At 40.5% G+C, this 22458-nt stretch overlaps 1 protein-coding gene across 1 annotated transcript in view; it reads left to right on the top strand.

Annotated features, from left to right (window-relative positions):
* The first annotated feature begins 329 nt into the window (after positions 1 to 329).
* Positions 330 to 22458, top strand: part of TMEM26 (transmembrane protein 26) — a 38792-nt gene continuing 16663 nt past the window's right edge. Inside the window, exons 1-2 of the mRNA XM_070432814.1 lie at positions 330 to 657; positions 17511 to 17589. Of these exons, the coding sequence (XP_070288915.1) occupies positions 467 to 657; positions 17511 to 17589 (270 nt within the window). The 5' untranslated portion in view covers positions 330 to 466. The remainder of the gene's footprint in view (positions 658 to 17510; positions 17590 to 22458) is intronic.

The following is a 22458-nucleotide window of genomic DNA, read 5'->3' as shown; positions in this document are numbered from 1 at the left end:
CAAGCTCTGCAGAGGAAAGCAAGGGGGAGATGACCCAGATGCGTCCTCCTCCCCCTTGCTGGCTATGCAGCACCCTGTCCACCTCTCCTCCTTCGGATCCCTCTCCCTCGGAGTAAGGAAGTTCTTAGGGACTCCAAGGAGGCCGGGGTTGATAGAGGGCAGGGATGGAGACTAGCTCCCGGGAATGGGAGCGGGGTGGGCAGCGCTGGAGAATAACGCCCAGGAGCCAGGGCTGTGAGCCCCAGACTCCCGGGAAAGTCCAGCAGTCTAGAGAAGCTGGGCTTAGAGGCTCCCCTCTTTGAAGAGTTCTCAGGAAGTTTGGGGGAGGGGCGAGTCGCTCTCTCTTGTAGAAAGCGAGCGGGAGGCTGAGGAGGGACCACAGTGGCAGCAGGTCTCGGAGCTGTCACGTTTCTGCTCACGGGCGGGGTCTGCGGGACCGGAGAGGGCCGAGGGCAAAGCGCGCGCCATGGAGGGACTGGTCCTGCTCAACGCCCTGGTCACCCGGCTGCTGTTCTTTCTGCACTCGCTCATTGGGGTCTGGCGAGTGGCCGTGGTGAAGAAGGAGCCGAGGTACTGGCTGCTGGCGCTGCTCAACCTCTTGCTCTTTCTGGAGACTGCGCTCACCCTCAAGTTCAAGCGCGGCAGAGGCTACAAATGGTGAGCGCACCCCGGAGGGGATGGGAGGGCGCGGAGTCTCCGGGCACTGTCCCCCACGGTACTCACGGGCAGCCCGAGAGCCTTCCTTCCGAAGCCCACCGACTCTTCACTGGGATTGTGACCCCCTTTGTTCACGCTGGGAGCTTGGAAGGAGCGAGAGATGCGCGGGCGTCCCTTGGGCACCTCAGGGTCCCAGGGCATCACTGGGAAGACTCCTATCACAGCCAGGCGTCACCCAGTCCCAGCTTTGGCAACTTGGAAAATGAGAAAAAAGAAAGGAATCGTTTGCTTGTTCTGCAGAAAGTGCTCCAAATGGGGGAGTTTGGGGGCAAGGGGGTGTCATGTGACCTGCTTTCTGAATTTGGGGTGTCTGTGTGTGTGTGTGTGTGTGTGTCCGTGCGCGCGGGTTACTCTGCATACATGCAAGTATGGGAATGCCCTTCGCTGGCCATCAGGGACTTTGGCAAGAGCTTGTGTGCACGGGACAGCGATGAAGGGCGACAAGACCCTGACCGCACAACAGTCTGTGCTTTCAGCCGCTTAGCTTCCTTCCAGCCCTGGAGGTCCGACATGGCACCAGCTTCAGGTGTCTGGGTTTGGTTGCTTCGGAGCTTGGCTAATGGTCAGCTCATCTGGTCCAAGATGGATAGCCACGCTGGTGGAGGGACCAGCAGGGGTTGGTTCAGACTTATCCTCAGTGTCAAGAATTACAGGCTCAGTGTGATGCTCATTTCCTCTCCCAAAGACTTGAATACAATAGAAGAAATGAGAAAGGGATTCCCTTGCCATTCACAAAGAATCTCCACCTTCTTCCCTCCATTCCCAGTAGATTTTCATCCCAAAACTTTTCCCAAGATTGGCCTCTTCCTGTATTAATTTTTAAATACAGTGAGGCTGTGTTTTCATATATGTCAATTGGGTAGTTTTATAACTACCCAATTCTATGAGAAAGAAAAAAATAGTATTAGCCAGTTCAAGAATTACACACAGCATGCAATTATAGTTAGCCACCATACTGAGGGACTAAAAACAGAACAAAACAAAACAAAACCCCTCTCTACAGTTTTACCTATCAAACTACAAAAGACTGTATTTCATGATAGTGCAGGGGATGAATGTGTTGTCTCTTAAAATGATGTAAATCTTGCTTAAATTTTTCACTGTTGAAAAATTTCTAAAATTACCAATGAAAAAAAGTATTTGAGTAGGATCTTAATTTAATACAGTAAGAATTGGAATGTTATTGCCCCCTCTCCCCCGCCCCACCCCCAATCCCCTCACCCTATGAACAGCTTATAAGCAGGGGGTAGTTAAGGTACTTTCCAGTGTGCCTTTTGGAATATCTCAAAGAAAACATGGTGTTAGCTTCTCAATGGTACCAGTGTTAAAGAAACAAAAGGGGAGAAAAGTGTGCACCTACCAGGTCATATGAAATTGATTTAGTTTTTACTGAGTCACTTTAAAATGCTAAGGTAGAAAATATCTTCAATAATAGGAAGATGAAGTCTGAGATGTGAAAAATGTTCTACCACCAAGCATTAGAGCTTCTGGAAGAAATGTCAACCTCAGAAGAGGGATTAGCTCAGTGGGCTCTGAAATATACCTCCTCCCTCTCCAAGAGTAAACCAGAGTCCTTAGCTCACATTAAATCAAAATTTCCCTCCAGCTGTATAGAAACACTATAGCTAATGGTCCTTCATGTCTATATTATCACTGAGGGCTGATTCAGACTAACATGTAACTTACAACCAAGAGAGGAGAAGAAAGTTGAGGCAAAAATAATAGGTGATGGTCAATGTGTCAATGTCAAATAAGGGCCTGGGAACATATTCAGACAGATAATGGGGTAAAATCTGGGCTTTCCTACTTACTTTCTGTGGGGCATTGAGCAAGTTACTTGACCTCTCTGAGCCTCAGTTTTCTCAACTATAAATACTTATCTCATAGATTGTTATGAATTAAATGAAATAACATGGTGATGATTAATGACTAAAAAAGGAATAGTCTTTTCTAGATCCTAGGGTTTCTGTTTTTTTCTTATTATTAAAAAGCATTCTGTGTTAACTGGACACCTTTTCTGTCTGTATATCTTTATTTAAGGTACTGGTCAATAAACCATTGGTTCAGAGCTAAAAAGTAGAAAGAAAATTATTACCTTTATTTTAGAATAGGCTCATGATGTAATTCACAAAAATTTTGCTGGCTCATTATCTAGATTAATATTTAAAAATAAGAAAAAAATTGATAGATTTGGCTTACTATAAAATTTCAGGGACAAATGAGTCTTTGTAAATTAGCTAAATTGAAATGTGATTTGTAATGCCTTATTCTACTGATGTTATAATTGAATCTGCAAATATGGTAATTTTTGTGGGCAAAGCACTCAGGCTATTCTGTCATCTGAGAAAAGAAATCAGAAGATGGAATGATAAAATATATAGAAAATTACCCCTGATGTAATATAGTAATCATTAAAATGTGTTTGACTTGGGACATATTTCATTCCTAGGCTGATGTTTTCTAGGTAAGGCAAGGCATAACTTTTTGTTTTTTCTGAGTGTTAAGAGAAGTTTTCATCAGAAAACCAGGACTGATGGAATAAAAAAACACACAGAGTAAATATATGGCAGTACCTATTCATTTATATAGGAAAATGTCAATATAGATCTACATAGAGATCTATATTAGTATAGATATGTATCTTTTTATTTATTGGTCTTATATTTTGCAATTTACCCTATAGAACCAAAAGTACCTATATGTGAATATATATGTACAAAAATAATAATTTCCATCTTGTTAGAGGAAAATTAACCTAAAAGCAACCCAATTATCCATCAGTAGACTGGTTGAAAATTGTAACATACCCAAATATAGAGTAGTTTGCTGATATTAAAAACAATGAGCTAGATTTAACTATTGACCTGAAGGGATGTCCATAATATGTTGTCAGGAAAATAACGTTACAGAGTTATGTATATAAGGTCTCAGTTTTTTTTTGTAGAAATAGAAGTAGGTGAAACCTTCCCATACAGAATATCCATCAGTCAATCAAGTAATGCCTGAATGGTGGACTAAACTCTGTACAACACATGAGGTGAACATTTCCTTTCTAGAACATCAAATCTACAAACTTCCTTTAGATTACCCTGAGCTAGTTTGAACATTGCTCTTTTTACTATATTTGGCACCTAGCCCCAAATAAATCAAATCTACAGAAATCATGGAACAATAAACAGAGCCATAGAGGAAAATGTGAAGAAAATTTTTTGAAATGTAGCAAACATATTACACTGGTCCAAAGAATGTTTCTTTAGCTATTCTTTGGAAAGGAAAATGGAGCTAGAGCTGCTGAGCTCAGCTGTCCAGGGACAAGCAGCATTACATCAACACTGATAACTTGCCAGTTGGAGAAATTTAACTTGTTGGAATTCTATAGGAGAGGGTAAGCCAACAACACACCCCTTGTTAAGTGCAATAAATGTATGCTAGTGGAATTCGTTTCATTTCACCTCGTGTTTATTAATTTCACCTGCCCATTTACTTATATTCCTATAAGACAGAAATTAGTACCACTTTGCTTTATTTTGTTTTTCTATCGTCTGGGCAACAGTCCAATGGACCTGTGAATTACTATTTAGGCAAAAATCAAACAGAAGACAGTATTTCAGTTGCTTTCTAGCCAACAGTGATGACCAAGATTGTGACACGTTTGAAGCCTGTTCACTTGAGAGTAGACAGCATTTGAGAATAAGTAGAAATATAAGTTGAATTTATTGGCAAAAGTACATAATTTTAAGCACTGAGCTTTCTTCATTGGAATTTCAAAAACACAAGGTAAATATAATTGAGTTAATAAAATACTTCACCTATTTGGGCGCCTCTTGTCATTATCTCTCTTCCCTCTTCCTTTATTAAGTGCAATCAGATAACTATTAGTTGAACCGTCTAATTAGTAAGCATGATACTATGTTAGACACTGAATGCACAAGCAGAGGAAACAGAAAACAAAGACTCAAAATTTTAAAATAAAAGGAATCATTTTGATTAAGCACTCAAATGTGTGGGAAGAAGAATAATTATGACTATTTAGCATTTATTAATGTTGAGGTTCTTTCAAGGTTTTATACAGATTATCCGATTTGATACTGATAGAAGCTACAATTATTTTGTTCCTCTATCTCACCCATTTTTAGATGAGAAAACAGAGGCACAGAGCTGTTAAAAATCATTTTACTTAGGATCACTTAGTTGGAAATTGGGAGAGGAGGGATATTAAGACTCCAACAATTTAGAGGAGAAAGGATATGATGGGTACTACTGGGGTGGGGAGGGGAAGGCGGACAAAGGAGACTTCACAGTATTTGATCTGTAGCAGGAAAAATAGGTAAGAGAGAGGAGTGCAAAGACTGTGTAGATAAGGGATATTCTGAGGTTGGTGAGTGTAGGGAAAGTTGAGCAGATTTCTCTAGAGCAAGTACAGAGCCTTATCATTCTTCATTCAACAAAAATATCTGGAACATCTAATATGTGTTAAACATTGTTTGAGTGCCAAGAATACACAAGTGAATAACACGGGTAAAATCCTGTCCTGAAAGAACTCACATTTTAATCAGGGGAGCCAGGAAATACCAAAGTAAATAAACAAGTGAGTGAATTAATAACAGTAAGCAAATAAATAAATGAACTATTAAAACTATGAAGGCCTTTGGGACACGGCTTACAGAGGGAAGGAGAACCAGGGGGAAGGTTCCACTGGGTGGTCAGAGAGGCTTCTCTGGGAAGCCATTTGAGCTGAGTCCATTAAAGCAGAGAGGGAGCTAGACATGGATGAGCCAAGGAGATGAAAATTCGAGGGAGAGACGAGCTAGCTGTGCCTTGGGACATTTCTGACATACATCCAGAAGACAGACAAACACTGACTTCCTGTTCTACTTTTCCTTATCTCTTCTCCTCCTCATGTATCCTACCTCTAAGGGGAAATTTTCTTCTAAATTTTATATCTTTAGCACATCTCATTTGAAACATCATGTGTTATAAATGTCTAGGTGTCTCCCAACTGAAAAACAAAAGGATAAATTAGGAATAAGAAGAGATTCTATCCTAAATGGATTTCAATTCAAACAAATTCTGTAAAAAACAAACAAAACAACAACAAACACCCCTCAATGAAATTCGTTTTGATTACTTAATTGAATTTAGACAGTTCAAGAGCAGAAATAAAAAACCTAGATTTGATGGAAAATATATGACTTCTGATCTTGAACAAGTTTTGTGTAGTGTGGAACTCAATATGATGTAATTCTATAGTATTTGACACATGTATCTTCCTGATCAAAATTGTTTATAAAAAAGCCAGAGAGGAAGTTGGGAAGTAAAAGCAGTCTTCTCCTGATGACCTTTTTGGGTATCAGGGAAGATGAAATGAAGGGATTGGGAAGAAGACCCTGTGATTGCCAGATGGCCAGCTTGGGCGCTGGAAAGTCTCTCAGCAGATACACTATTTCTCTCCTTGTTCACACTTGCTGTCCATACTTCCTGAAATATCTCCTTAGTATTTCAGTTATTCCAGTAACACTTTCCACTGTGCACTGGATTTATCCACGCCACCTACTATGTGATTCCAGAGTTGCAATATTCAAAGTTGTATGTGCACATTTTACCTCCTGAGCCTTGAGCTCAATGCAAAAGGGTGTCTTAACTTTGCATCCTTTTGGGAAGCATATGTTGAATGTTATCAGCAAATGACTTTGTTTTTAGTGATCTGAGTCATGGGTTTAGAAAGAAGAGTCTTATGCTACCTTGAATGAATACAATGCTTCACTCCCAAGAAAAAGTCATATTTTTCTATTTCACAATGGACTTGGGAGGGATCAAAACAATAATTAAGTCTGCTTTAATGAGACCCCCTGAGAAACTAAACCTTTGAATAATGTCCTTGCTTAGTATGTTCAACTGAGACATTTTGAACTGAAAATTAAACTTATAATATTCTGTAGCTTCTTTTACCAGACTGGGAGAAAAACAAAGTGTGGGCAGCTCCCATGAACCACTGCTAAATTTCATGCACTTCCCCTTCTCCTGGTGGTGGCATTATTATGCATACAGCATCAGGTCAAATCTGAATAGTTTAACTTCTTTACTAACAATGGAAAATTAATCTTTACATCAAAGGCTATTCTCCCCCTGTGCATGTCCCTCACTACTCTGGAAGTATTGGTATGACAGTTAAACCTGGGGGGCATAAACCATTTGATAAAACCAGTTTTTAAAATAGTTTTTTATATACTGGTATCAAAAAATGCACTTTTTTTGAAACTCATATTCAAATAATACTAAAAGACATCAAGATTGTTAATATAAAATGCCAGGTGGAGACATATTTTCTTTTTTTCTGAATATAAGCCTACTTATTCATAGTTGTTTAGGAGAAGGGGGATTATATTTTATCTTCAGTTTGTCTGACTGACCTCAAAGAGGTAGCTGGGGGTGCAACTGCCTTAATGTTGTTTGTTTATTAGAGTAAATGTTAGTAATTCTTCGGGAATAAAAAAATCCTCTCCACCATCAGCGCTGCTATCAGCCCTCCTCATACTTGGCAGTATTTCTTTGTTTCTTTTTTATTTCCCTGATTGAGCCTCCTGTCCCACACACCTATTTGATCCACCTGAAATAGCCTCTTAATAAAATGGCTGTGCCATTTTCTGACAGCCTGTTAATAACAGATATGAGAATGATGATGAAGTTGATGGTGATAATGGAGGTGGTAACAGGTATCAGTTATTGAGTACTGACAAAGCTCCCAGCCTGCTCTACATTCATTTTCTCACGTAATCTGCACAATGACCCTATGAGTTAGTTTACATCTTTATCATTGTTTTATGATGAGGACATTGTTACACAGCAAGGCAAGATTGTTTATCTAAGGTCACAACTAGTAATAATAAATCACAAATATAATTCCTAGCTTCCGGTGAGCACTCATATTTATTGAATCAGGCATTGGCATTGCACGCATATTACCTCATTTATTCCCCACAATAGCCCTGGTGGAACTATTCTTGCTCTTACTGACAAATGAGAAAGCTGAGGCTTAGTGAAGGATTCCCCACCCCAGGATCAAATTCCATCAGCCTAATTATTATCCTCTGCTTTTAATAAACAAATTAGATTTTGCCTGTGGATAGTACAACTACATATATTTTTAGGGACAAGGATTCCCTATACCAGAGAAAGGGTCGCAATATATTTTTCTTTTTCAAAGTTAGGTAGGTTAATCCCTGGTAACCTGCTAATGAGCACTGGGATAATTCTGCTTTTAAAACAAAATGTAGAAAAGTTCAGACTGCATAGGGACATGGCTCAAAGACACTCTTGCAGGAGCAGACATCTTTTTATAAACCAAAACAGAATGTAAAAGGAAACAGAAGAGGGGAAAAATTCTAGGTTGTCTTTATTTTGGTCCTGAGGTGGAAAGCCAATCTCTTTTATAGGACAGAAATAAATACCATTGTCTTTTATAGAATAAAATAAATTAAAGTTTTACATACATAATGCCAGCAATGCATTTTGTCCTCCAAAGACCATTAAAATTCCTGTTCACTCATTCATCTATAATACTAAAAGCATAATATGCTAATTAGACTGGACAGCCGAACAACCTTCCAGACGACCTTCCGGATGAAGCCACGGCTGCGAGGGCCGAGACCCTTGCACAAATTTCATGAATCAGACCTCTAGTTAGACAATAATTTATTGTACTAGGTGCTATGCAGTTGTATGAGAACAGGACAATATATGCAGTTACATGAGAACAACACTCTGAGAACCAAACACTTTTCCACAAATTAAGTTCAGGAGTGCAGAAAGACTGCAGAATAAAGATACACTCAGTATGGTAGAACTTGTTAGACAGAGAAAATTTCTTGTGATTTATTCACTGGCTTTGAAGTAGCTGTTGGTTTTACAAGAGTGGAGAGAAGAAAGAAGGGCTTTTCCGGTTGAGGGACTATGATGATGGCAGTACTTAGGGTTTCAGTTGGAACCAATTCATTTAGGAAGATGTCATGATTTGCTTTGCCTCAGAAATTTTATGAGAAAAATAGTACATGCATCCTAAAACTGATGCATATTTTGTTCCTATAACTAGTTTGCTCATAGTGAAGCATACTGCTGAGGTTTGAATGTGGGCAACTTCAATTTTAATAACGCTTGTTCTTGTTTTAGATATCCTCTTGGGGCATTTTAGGTTAAGTGAAGTCTATAGTACTGCTGCTACTGGTTTATATCATAATTTGGGATTATGATTTTATTTTTAAAATGGGCAACAACAATGACAATTATTATTAATATTCACCTTCAGAAGTAGTTTTCCCTTAACAAAACATAAATGTAGGCATTTTAAAAGAGTGTTGGAAATATAAAAAATGATTTCATTGCAATGAGCATTCCCAACCCATTTAAAATTCCTCCTTGTCTCTTCTGTTCCTTTTTTTAAAAAAAGATCTGCTTTTATTGATTTTTAGAGATAGCGGAAGGGAGAGGGAGAAAAACACTGATATGAGAGCACAACATCAATACAACTCTATCATCTGATGTCAGCACCTGTTAAAACATACATACTCCATATTTAATTCTTTATTTGGGTGTAGTTTTCATGAGCTTATGGCCATTTAATTCTGGCCTCCCTCCATCTTTAGTGCCAGATACAGACAGAGGGCTCTGGGAGAGAGGTGGCTGTGAGGGGCTCTAATTAGGAAGACAAGTGGGTGGTGGCTGGAATCAGATTTGTGACTTTGCAAGTATGCAAGGGTTGTGTGTTCTGCAAGAGCATGGGGTGAGTTTTGAGGGAATGAGAGAACTGGTCATATGTTGAGGCTGTTGTCTTGGCCACTTTTTGCCCCTGCATTAACAGAAAGGCCTAACTGAGCAGCCCAGGTGGAGCGGGTAGGTGTTAAGGCCCCCTTAGAGAAAGCACTCTACAGTACATGTACGGAGGACAGATAATTCTTAAATTGTTAAACAGGGTTTAGGGGCCCACAAAAGGGTATCTTGACCTACTTTTTTTATTTCCATGAAAGTAGGCCTATTATTATAAAGTGCTCCAGAAATTTTATTGAGGACACTCAAGGCAGTTTAATGTGAGATTTTGAAACGTAGGTCTAGTATTCTTACAAGTCCACTCCTATTTGTAGAGTAGGAAATACTGAGAAGTTGAAATCACAATTTGCACAAAAATAATTTTGGAACATTATTTTTGCTTCACTTAAATCTTATCTATTTTCAGGTTTATGCATATGATTGGAAGACTAGAATCTTCATTGTTTGCAGAGAACAAAGCTGAACAGGCTAGTCAGTGATATTATGGTTAATTTTTCTCCTATTTGCCTTTTTATATTGTTATATGCTTCTAAAATGAATACATGTTACTTTTCAATAAGAAAACAACAATAATTGTCATATTTAGAAGGATGAAAATGGAATCCTAATTCTAGACTAATGGTGAGTTGAAGTAAATATAATTCATTGCAGGGCTAAATTGCTAAATGTCATGACATAATCATTTTGTGAAAAACATTATAATTTGCTGAAATGACAACTTTGTGTGATAAATAATATTTTATTTTTGGGTGAAATGAACTGAAAAGAAATACAATGAATATAGCTCTTTAAGAGCTCAGAGCAGTATCTAGCATGTAGCAAGACCTATAAATATATTTTATTAGTAAATTGGTCCATAAATAAATAGAGAAAAAATCCTTTAAGATGGTGCTCCTGCTGGGTACTTTAGAGAGAATTGGTATGCTGGCTAAGGGCTGTGAAATAAGAAACAAGCAAACAAATAAAAATGTCTGTGGAGAGAAAAAAAATATATTTAGGAAGGTTCCCCCCTCCTCTGCCCGAGCCCCCCGCTTCCCTCCGCTCTCCTATTTAGGAAGGTTTTAATTGAGAAAAAAAATGTCTGAGCAAAGGCAAAGTAATTGGACATTAAAGTATTAATGTTGGGTATCTCCTGTATTCTGATAAGATAGTGGTAATTGGTATTGTAATAAATCTGCGTTTCTAAGGGCAAGATAGCTTATTAGCAATAGAGTATTCTCAATTCTGTAAATATTTTCCACTTGGATGTGTTTTATTCATTTACTCATACATTTACCAGTTTTTGTTAGTGTATGAATAGTATGTCTTATTTTCACAAACCAGTATACAGAAACCTAATTTAAGTTATTTTTGAGTTAGTTAGATTCATCTATGGTATTAGTCTTCATACAAAATGCTTGGCACTTACTTCGGATGCCATTAAGACATGAAGACTGAGTAAAATGATTCTGAGAAAGGGCATCTGGTTTCATTAGTTACACAGAACAAGGTAGGATTGGGCCTAGTTTTTTTAAATATATTTTATTGATTTTTTTCAGAGAGGAAGAGAGAGGGATAGAGAGTTAGAAACATCGATGAGAGAGAACATCGATCAGTTGCCTCCTGCACACCTCCTACTGGGGATGTGACTGCAACCAAGGTACATGCCCTTGACGGGTATCGAACCTGGGACCTTTCAGTCTGCAGGCTGACGCTCTATCCACTGAGCCAAACCCCGTCAGGGCTGGGCCTAGTTTTTAATTTTTAGAATGCATATTTCTCTTTAGTTCCAAAAATAAATTGCACCGACAGTGCACGATCAACAATATGGCAAACCTTCAATATAATAAGTAACGGCTAAAATGTAACTTTGAAATATTAAATTTTTCATAGTAGCAGGACAATATTAAATTCACAGAAGAACAGAATCATTAGTTTCCTTCAGTAACACTTCTGATAAAATCAATTTGTGATGATATTTCAAGAGGAGGCTTCTAGTCAAACCAGCAACAGAGAGGCAAGAAAATAGGAACTTTAATCAGCCATGGCCTTATCCAGTTACTACCTATTTGTGGGGAGCCCACCACCACGTGCCACACACTGTGGAAGGAGATGAGGATACGATGATCAGCAGACAGACCCAGTGCTGTATTACTTAGAATTGCTGGGAGACGGCCATGCGCCCGCACACATGTGAATGTATAATTATAAATTTTGAAAATATATGGGGTAAAAGTGAAGAGTGTGACAGGACCAGCATAACAAGGAGATCTAATTTAGATGCAGCGGAGAGGAAATTTTTTTCTTTAGAGTCCCATAGAGCTGACATGAACTATGAGAAAGAAATAATCAGGTGAAAGGTGAGGAAGAGAAGTATTTCAAGAGAGAGGAATATATATGAGTGATGGCCTGAGTTAGGAAGGCACTTAGTTTTTATCCAGAACTGAAAGAAAAAAAACTGTTAGAATAGCACGGTGAGGAAGAATCGTAAGCAACAGCGCCCAAGAGGTACGTAGCCCTGATGGTGTGGCATTTTATAGGTCATGGTGGGCAAATGGCCCTTGCAAACCACGACCTGTCCAGTGAATGTGAAGTGAGGCATAATGTTGTCTGCCGCAGCACAACTTCCCTTAGTTCAAGGAGTCTTAAATAGGCTTAGTTTTGAGAATCGTAGTTTAAAAATAGGACTGGTTATGTTATTTTAAGAGAGACTTCTAAATGGGTATCCTCTCCGTCCTCTTTCAGCCAGGCATGTATTTGCAGAACTGAGCCTGTATAAGGCAGCAACTCATGTGTGTTGAGCGCATACTGAAATAGGAATTTTTAGGGGTGAAATGGGAAGGGTTAGGGAATTTTTAAAATTAAGGGGGTCCATGGAAAAAGCACAGGGCTACAGAGCTGCAAAAGGGTACATTTCCATAAGACAAGGGAGTTGGGAGAGGCAGCAGTTATATTTCCATAAGGGAACTGGGAGTAGCAAAAGGCCTATATTTACAAAATAAAGGAGGGCCTTATGTGTCCCATATGAGGTTTGACCTTTGAGCTCAGGAGTTGCTACAGTGACCAAATCAAAGGGGAGTGATGGCCAATCAGAGGGAATATCGAGGCACAAAAACTGCAGCCTTTATAAACAGGGAAAAGGGAACTCAGTGGGACTCTTTTCCCTTCCCCACAAGGGAGTCTGTGCTGTGAGATTCTTTCCCCTTACCCACGTGGGAGTCTGTACTTGTTCTTCGGTAAATGTCACATTTGCTATACCACCTTTTGTCCATAGTTTCATTCTTCGCCTCCACAGGACAAGAGCCCAGGACACCATCTTGCCCAGGGGAACACGGTGCAATCCAGTCCAAAAACTCCGTATCAATAAAATATCAGGCACATAAGTCACACTGTCTCATTTAATCCTTACAATTACACTATGGGGTGGATATTATTATCCCTATTTATAGACATGGGTATTGAGTCTCAGGGAAGTTAGCGATTTTGCAATGATAAATGAATGGAAGATGCAAGGTTCAAATTTGGGTCTCTTAATTTTGTGAACTTTCTACTGCACTGTGACAATTCCTCAAGAGGCACAACGAAAGAAGCACACTTGGCACTGGACCTTCTGAAATAGGAATAAAAGGTCCTGGTAGATGCTAGTAGTCTCCATTCACTGCATTTGTTCAGTCCTTCCTTATTCAAAAATTCATGAATTTTTAAGCAAATAAGCATTAATTAAAGACTTAGTAAGGTACCTGATACTACTGAGGAGAGGATAAGATGAAGGAAAGGGAAGTGGGGAGGGACATAAAGATAAAATATTCAGGATCCACCTTAAAGGAATTTAGGAAATCTAAGTCTCATATATAAATAACTATAAAACAGTGAGAATATGTTGGGTCCCAGGAGAAATACAAGTTAAGATTAATTCCTGGTATGCCCTTGAAATACAGGTATGATGTTGAAGGGCAGAGATGTAAAGGGAGAGTATTCCAAAACAGAAAATTATAATTTGGAGGGACATTTGCCATAAAGCCATTTTAGAACCTCTCTTGTAGATTAGCCAAGTGAAGGAGCACAGAGTACTTTATTCTTTGGGGGACCCATGGTCAAACGAAACATAGATGGCTGAAATGTATTCTTTATAGTCAAAATAACATCCTATCTAATAAAGACAGAATATGCAAATTGACTGTCACATGGTCACAAAGATGGCAGCGCCCAGTCCCCTCAGCCCCACCGAAGTCCCCTAGTCCTTTCAGCCCAAACTGATTACTATGGCAAGTGGACCGAGAAGGTCTTTCAACAAGTGTGAGAAGCAAGTGTGAGAAACAAGTGTGAGAAACCAGTGAGAGAAGCAAGCCTTGGTGGGATCGAGGGAGAGCCAGCGGGCTCAGGGCCACTGCCACCTGGGAAGGCCCTCGGAGCTTGGTTCTGAAACTGCAGGCACCCGCTCCAGCACGGGCTGGGGAGGCAGCACCGCTGCCGCCCACCCAGCGCCAGGTCCCTGGTTAAGGAAGCGGGTCCAAGTCACAGTTACGATGCCTGGCGGGGCTCTCTCACCCCAGGCCATCATGGCTGAGCTTTGGTGGGGGCAGCGAGTGCCTCCGGGATCACTGTCTATCCCTGGGCTGCCTGTGGACACCGGTGGAGCTGGCGCAGGTTGAACATTTTAATGAAAATGGGATGCCTGCACCCCACGCCGCTGCACCCCGGTCCCCAGAGAGGAGAGGGCAGCAGGATCAGGGGCGCAGCCTCGGGACCCCGTTAGGAGACACCGGGGCTCAGGAGGGGCTGGGAGCAGAGGGCCCTGGTCGCTGGGCTGACAGCAAGACGGACCCAAGGTGCCTCCAGTCGCTATCACCCACCCAGTGCCGGGCTGTAGGCCCTTACTCCGGAGCTCAGCCATAGGAGGCACTAGCCTGGGATGTTTTTCCTGTTATCTGGCTGGAAGTACAGGAGGCAGTTGAATTAGAGTCATGATTGTAATTTAATTTCTCCAAACTCAGAGCTATTTTCTTTCCAAATACATCAGGGGCCAGGAAACATTCAAAGAACTGGGGAACCATTCCCAAGTCAGGAAGGGAAGTGACAGGGTGTATACTATTGCTACGAATACAGTATTTTCTACTGCTTACAACATATACAATGTAATGTATTAGATGCCTTCCTATCGCATGAAGTATGTATTCTCATAGAGTAATGCTGGTAGATATGTTATAGTTATGGTGGTATGTCATATCCTATCTATACTAATAAAAGGGTAATATGCTAATTAGACCAGGAGACCTTCCAGACGTCCTTCCGAACAAAGCCATGGTGGTGGGGCTGAGGCAGAGGCAGTTAGGCGCAATCAGGCCAGGAGAGGAGGGCAATTGGGGGTGATCAGGCTGGTGGAGTGGGAGTTGGGGGTGAGCAGGCTGGCAGTGGGGGGCAGTTGGGGGTGAGCAGGCCAGCAGGGTGGGCAGTTGGGGGTGAGAAGGCTGGTGGGGGGGGGCAGTTGGGGGCAAGCAAGCCGGCAGGCAGAGTGGTTAGGGGCGATCAAGCAGGCAGGCAGGTGAGCAGTTAGGAGCCAGCAGTCCCAGATTGTTAGAGGGATGTCCGACTGCCGGTTTAGAACCGATCCCACAGGCAGTCAGACATCCCCCGAGGGGTCCCAGATTGGAGAGGGCGCAGGCCGGGCTAAGTCTAATGAAGAGGGACTGAAGTGAGGGCAACTTTCCAAAACATTTTGTTTTGTTTGTTTTAAATACATAGCAGGTTGGATCTTCACAGTGGGTTTCAAGTAGCTCAGCTTGATAGGATGTGGTAAGGGAAGCGGAAGGGGAAGTGGAGATAAAGCTAAATAATGGAAGCTTAGACTATCAGATTATGGAATTTAGATTTTCTGTAGTAGGAAACACAGAAAAGTTTGGATCTTGACTTTTGTGGGTTTTTTTTTTTGTTTTTTTTTTGGTTTTGTTTGTTTTGTTTTTTAACATAACTAGAGTCCAAGTTAGAGGAAATACGTTGAAACAGGATAGTACGTTTTACAATTTTAGAAATAAATGTTATACATAGAAATGTTATAGGGCCCTAGCTGGTTTGGCTCAGCAAATAGAGAGTTGGCCTGTGAACTGAAGGGTCACAGGTTCCATTGAAGGGCCACAAGTTCGATTCCAGTCAATGGCACATGCTAGGGTTACTGACTCAATCCCCAGTAGAGGGCGTGTAGGAGGCAGCTGATCAATGATTCTCTCTCATCATTGATATTTCTATCTCTCTCTCCTTCTCCCTTCCTCTCTGAAATCAATGAAAAATATTTAAAAAGGGAATGAAAATAAAAGAAAATGTTATAGGTAATTGTTTGTTTTATTTTTAACCTCTTTCAAGAGCTGTTATATTTTCAATCTATGGTTTCCCTAGATTATTATTGTAACAGTATTGTTAGGGAGTTAATCCCAAAATCAGTCTCAAGAGGGTCAACAAAATTGCAGTCTAGCTAACATTAGAGGTATCCAAACAAACATTTACATATTGCATCTGTCCTCTGACTAGAATTTATTTCCTGCCCCAATCTCACAAAGGAAATAGTCTCTCCTGATGTTTCCTTTGATATGGAAGGTCACAAAATTAATTGTTTCTTTCCTTTTTAAGAGCATGTTCAAACTGGAGGTGTTTGATATCTCTCTGCAGCCCAGCCATCTCCCAAGTCAGATTTTAATAAGGTGACCAATAACCTTTTGTTTCAAAATTGGATTTTGCAAAAAAATCAAAGGTGGGAAAGTTTCTGTATTAAATATTGACTATTTTTAAAGAGCTCTCTTTCTCTTATCCCTCCTCTCTTCCTCTCCCCATAAGTTGAAAGATATTAGTGAAAGGGTTGAAAGCCTTTAAAAAGTCCATTCTAAATGTTCTTTTCCATTTAGATTTGTTCACTTTTCTCTCCTGGATTATAATAGTACAGTTTTAGCAGCATTACATCTCAGATAATTCTACTTGTTGAGCAATTCACATTTCTATTTTTCAGGTCATTTAAAACCAGTACATGTGTGTACTTCAAGTATTTTAATAAAATTACATTTACTTACAATTTTGACTTTGAGATGGTCTATAAGAGTCCAATCTAAAATAAAATGCAATTTGGTAGCTATCCACAAACTAGGAAGAGATCCCTCACCAAACCTCAACCATACTGGAACCCTGATCTTGGATTTCTAATATGAAAAACTGGGAGGAAGTGAATTTCTGTTGTTCATGTCACCCAGCCTATGTATTGTGTTATGCAGGCCAAGCTGACTAATACACTGACTGTCCTCATTTTGTGGATTAGGATGCAAACTGAGAGGTCAAAATTGGCATTTGAACCTGTGTATAACTTCAAAACCTACTCTTTGGGTAGCCCTCTGAATTTTGAGCCAGAAAATACTAGTAATGAATATAAATAGTCTTTAAAAAAGATACAAAACCCTTCCTCTGTTGCCATGTGTATTTTTATTTTTAGCAGATACAGATAAAGCCAGTTGATTTTGCTCATTTCTATTCATTATCATCTGATTTTTGTGTTCTAACCGGATGTTATTATTTGAGCTCTCAGAATTCCAGGTTAATGTTAAAAAATGTAGTCAATGCTCCTGAAATTGCAATGCTGAAAAATCCAAGAAGATTTACTCATGCTGTATTTGCTTTTTGTAAAACATATTAAATACAAAATATCCCGTTTTGTGCCAGAAATTAATTGGCAGTGCCTCATTAAACCATATTAAAATTAACGTCTATTAATTGGATTAGAAATTCAGTGAGAATGACAGCTGCTAGTGCCTTTTACAGTTACTCTGTTTTTCTATAATCCATATGGCAGAAATCACATAATGTTTTTTTCTTCCCATTGAAGTAAACACTTGAGATGAAAAGATTTGACTCACTGTGGTCAGGGTGTGTGCATTTCTTTTCTTTCTTTCCTTTTTTTTCCTTTTTTTTTTTTTTTTTTTTTTGTTAAAGCTGAACTATCTTCCCCCCTTCTTTCACAGGTTTTCACCAGCCATATTTGTATATCTGATTAACATCGTCCCATCATTGTGGATTCTTGAAGTGCAACATGGGAACCAGGTACATCCTTTTGGAAAATAGAAAAGTGGAACATTCAGCAATAAACTACTTTCATATTCTAATCTGATTTGTGTCAGAAATGTACTTTTCTAAGGAACTGGATTTATTAAGAACTGAATAAAAAGAGGTCATCAACAAACAGAAACAAATTTGTGATCTGTCAAAACTAATAAAAATAGTACATTCAAGATTTAAGATTATATAATTAATTAACAATTTGTATTAGGATTTGTTCCTAAGACACCCCCCCTCCCCCAATATGCTAGAGTTTACATGAGGGTGTGAAAATTTGTTTTTAGCCCTTGCAGGGTAAATGAGCTCCTATATGGGGCTAAGAATGTGCAGGGTTCCATAATCTGGCATCCTACAAAATGACATTTTTAGGAACCACAAGAACAAAAACAAACCCCATCATCTGTACCGTGCTATATAAATGCAATCAAATTTGGAGGGTCGATTTGAGATTATCTTAAATACAGACAGATTACACGAGATTCACTTTTGAGGGCCCCATGAGCTATTTTAAGGAAATAGGAAATCTGCTCTAGAGCCCCAAAATAACATTAAAGATGAGGACTCATGAGACCCACCATGAGGAAATGTGGACTATATGTATTAGAACCACATTGGCCTAGAAAATAAACAATGGCTTTCAATCAGAGACCCTAGTCTATATACAGACAGAGGTTCTAACTTTTAAGTGAGTTGCTTCTTACTTGGGCAATCTTACGCAGCAGGTTCTAGGCTGGATTCAGTCATTTCTTATTATTAATGAGCCTGTACATCACCAGGGAGGTCGTTAGTAACATCCATCAGACACCAGCCTGGACTTCACATCTTTAGGGTTGGGGTTACAAGACTGTTTTACAGATAAACTATAGTTATGATATAATATTATCTTATTACCTTCACTAATAAAATACATTTGGTAAGATCTGTGAGAATTTGCCCCTCCGCAGATTTATTTGTTGCCATTCATCATTTTATAGCAAAGTTAAGCCTCCTATATATGTTTAATATATTGGAACCTAGAAAGAAAATATTCCAAATTTTAGGCACACAGAGGGGAAGTTAGCTCTGTGGACTGTTTCTGAAAAATTCCACAAGCATGTACCAATAATACAGGCATTAAGGAAAACATTGATCTGCCTTAAATCTCCTGCTTAAAAAAACATTAAAGTGATAGGATATTTCTATCCCTGTAGAAAAAGTATTTATGTAACTGTAGATTGGTTGGTTCAAGTTATCATGACTTTCAAAAACTGTACCATAGGGAGTTAGGGGACTGTTTCAATTTTCTTACTGCTTACTACTTTCAGGGGTATGGAAATAAGTTGGCGATTTGAATCATTTTTTCCCTTCATATCCAATTCTATGACATGTCTATCATCCACAATAACAATTCATTTCCCCAAATGCTTTTATAATATAAGTGTATGGCACAGTTAATTGATATACAGGTCAAATCCCATCACAACAAATAGCCTGCAACCAAAAGCTCTCTTTTTAATAAAAAAAAGATTTTTTGAGCCACAGGCAGTACTTCTCTCATTTTTATACTACAAAAGAAATTGGACCTTTAGTAGTAATGCAATTGACTTATTTTGACATGAAGAATTAAAGTGAATTCCCAAAGACTAGATTGGGAAGGGTGGGCAGAGATGGAAATACTGGTAGAAAAAAAGTGAGAGAAAAAGAGACAAAAAGGTATTGGAATTGCATTTAAAGAGATAAGAAATAGCAGAATAAAGGAATTCTCTTTGTCCATTCATTTAAGAAATTTTGGGTTTAATAATAATCACTTTTCCTGTTTATGTCAAAGTGTTTTGAGGCATGTTTTCTCATTTATAAATCCAGCAACTACATGAGTTCAGCACAGTATATACACTTCTTTTTTATAGAAGAGGACCCCAAGACTCAAAAAGATTTAAGTACTTTTCTCAAGGCCATACAGCTAATCAACAACTTTCTGGGGCTTAGAACCTATGGCTTGACCCTGACTTGGTTAACCACACTGCCTTTCTCAGTTATGTGTTCCATGTTTTAGAGGACTTACCATCAAAATCATCTAAATTCTTCTTGATGGGAAAGAGTAATTTAATTTCCTTTCACTTTTTCCATTTACTTTGAATCCTAAATGTTCTAACCTATGACTTGGCATTAGGAAAACATTCTGACCTACTTCAGGCAGACATTCCTCTTCAATGATCAATTATGTACTTTTATTTCTGAATCTGGCAAGGTCTGCATGAATGGAAACAAAATGGTTATGACAACAATTATGGCCTTACCTCTTAGGTTTACTTATGAAGTGGTACAGTTAAAGCAATGGAAACTTGCTGGTCTTGATGAAGTCAGTTTGGTTTGACGCAAAGGAATACTTTTGAAGCTAATAAGAGTTTCTAAGACATAGACCATAAAAAAGTGGCTTGTTGGCACCCAGATCACCTACATGAACTCACCTACATGGTGCTGATGTAAACAATCTACACTAATAAAAGAGAAACATGCTAATTAGCGTACGACCGCTACCCTTCCCATTGGCTAATCAGCATATCCTTATGCAAATTAACTGTCAGCCAAGATGGCGGCCAGCAGCCGTGCACTGAAGTGAGCAGGGAGGCTTGCTTGCTCCAGTGACTGCGGACTCCAACGTCCCCCACCTCACTTGCCGGCCTCTCAGCTGCAACTCTAAGCAACTATGTACTATGTTGCAAATAAGAAGCTAAACAAAACCCCAGAAACCGGCTTTCATTCAGCCAGGCTTCAGCCAGCCGGACTGCAACATTGTATTGATGTTTTTAGCAGCGAGGCCTCAGAGCTAAAGCTGGCCCAGAATAAAAAAAAAAGAAAGAAAAAAAGGAGCGGTTGGGAGCTTCAGTCACCTGCTTCTGGAAAACAGCCCTCAGCCCCTCAGCCAGGCTGGCCAGGCACCCCAGTGGGGACCCCCACCCTGATCCAGGACACCCTTCAGGGCAAACCAGCCGGACCCTACCCGTGCACCAGGCCTCTATCCTATATAGTAAAAGGTTAATATGCCTCCTGGCACCGGGATCAGCGGAGCAGTGAGGCTCCCGGCACCGGGATCAGCGTGACAGGGGGCAGTGCCCAAACCCCCTGATCAGCCCTGCTCTGTGCCTGATGGGGGGGAGCTCCCCAATCCCCTGATCGTCCTGCAGCTCTGTGTGTGACAGGGGGCGGGGCCACAACCTCTCTATCCGCCCTGCTCTGTTCGTGACAGGGGAAGGCGCCCCAACCCCCTGATCAGCCCTGCTCTGTGCCTGATAGGGGGGAGCTCCCCAATCCCGATTGCCTTGGGGCTCTGTGTTTGACAGGGTGTGGTGCACCAACCCCCTGATCGGCCCTGCTCTGTGTGTGACAGTGTGCAGCGCCCCAACTCCCCCCCCCCCCCCCCCCGCCCCCACGGGCCCTGCTCTGTGTGTGACAGGGTAGAGCCATAACCTCTCCATCAGCCCTGCCCTGAGTGTGATAGTGGCAGCGCTCCAACTCCCTGATCGGCCCTGCTCTGTGGGTGATAGAGGGTGGCGCCCCAACCCCCCTCCACAGGCCTTGCTCTGTGTGTGACAGGGTAGAGCCATAACCTCCCCATTGGCCCTGCCCTGAGTGTGACAGGGTGCAGCGCCCCAATCCCCTGATCCGCCCTGCTCTGTGTGTGACAGGGGGCGGTGCCCCAGCTCCCCTATCGGCCCTACTCTGTGAGTGACAGGGGGAAGCTCCTCAACCCCCTGGGCCAGGGGACCTGAGGCCGCACCTCCCCCAACTGGCGGGACTTGATGGTGGACCTGAGGCTGAACGCCCTGCCTGGTGGGGCTTGACAGGGGACCTGAGTCTGTGCCCCCTGCCCTGCGGGGCTTGATGAGGGTGGGGCCGGCTGGGTCTGGGTCTCGTGTGATTTCAAGGCGCGCGGGTGAGCGGGGACTTGACTCTGGTGTGCCCCAGACTCTGACAGGAGGAAGATTTTCATATACATTTTACTAATTTTCTTTCATCCCTGACACTTCTATTATAGAGAAAGGGCAAAAAGCAATATTAAAATATTTCTTCTAATTAATTCCCTTTTAATGTGCATGAATTTCATGCACTGGGACACTAGTATTACCATAAAAACAATAAAATCAGGTTAGGTTTAAGGAGTCAAACCAGTTGGTCTTTGAAGTCCTAATGCAGCTGCCACTTAAAGGGAAGTTTCATGAATGTATTATAAGTAGAATTACGAGGGTGGAGAGGGACTCAGGTTGGTTATAACATCAAATATGGATGACAGCTGTTTGCTAAGTTATCTTATACTGCAGTGCAGGTAACTTCTTTAAAATAAAAAGATGTCTATGGAGTTTTAGTGACAAGGATATAAAAAAAATCAAAGGTTTTGGTAAAATTTTTGGTTTTTAACTAGAGTCACAAAACTACTCTGCAATTAGAATTCATTACTTGGTTCAAATATCTAATTTTTTATCTTTATTATCTTTTCTTAGAGCCTTCGCAATATAAAAAAGTGTGCAAACAGTTGTATTTTACTCTTAGAGATATGGCACATGGCCATTTTTCTTAGTTATTCTTGTCATCTCACCCATAACACTAGTACTTTTGATAGAGGGTAGGAAAAAAATAGCCTCTTGACAGACTTTATTTTCTACTTTTTAAGAGAATGATTGATCAAGTATCCAAAATAATTAAGAAAAATACACTTCTTATAGCTTTAATATTTAAAAAATAGTTTCTCTTGCCGTAGCCGGTTTGGCTCAGTGGATAGAGCGTCGGCCTGCGGACTGAAGGGTCCCAGGTTCGATTCCGGTCAAGGGCATGTACCTTGGTTGTGGGCACATCCCTAGTAGGAGGTGGCTGATCGAT

Source organism: Myotis yumanensis, unplaced genomic scaffold, assembly GCF_028538775.1.
Source record: "Myotis yumanensis isolate MYYU_CA2020_CCGP unplaced genomic scaffold, mMyoYum1.0.hap1 SCAF_13, whole genome shotgun sequence".
Taxonomy (NCBI): Eukaryota; Metazoa; Chordata; class Mammalia; order Chiroptera; family Vespertilionidae; genus Myotis; species Myotis yumanensis.
This window is presented reverse-complemented; position numbering and strand designations above follow the sequence as displayed.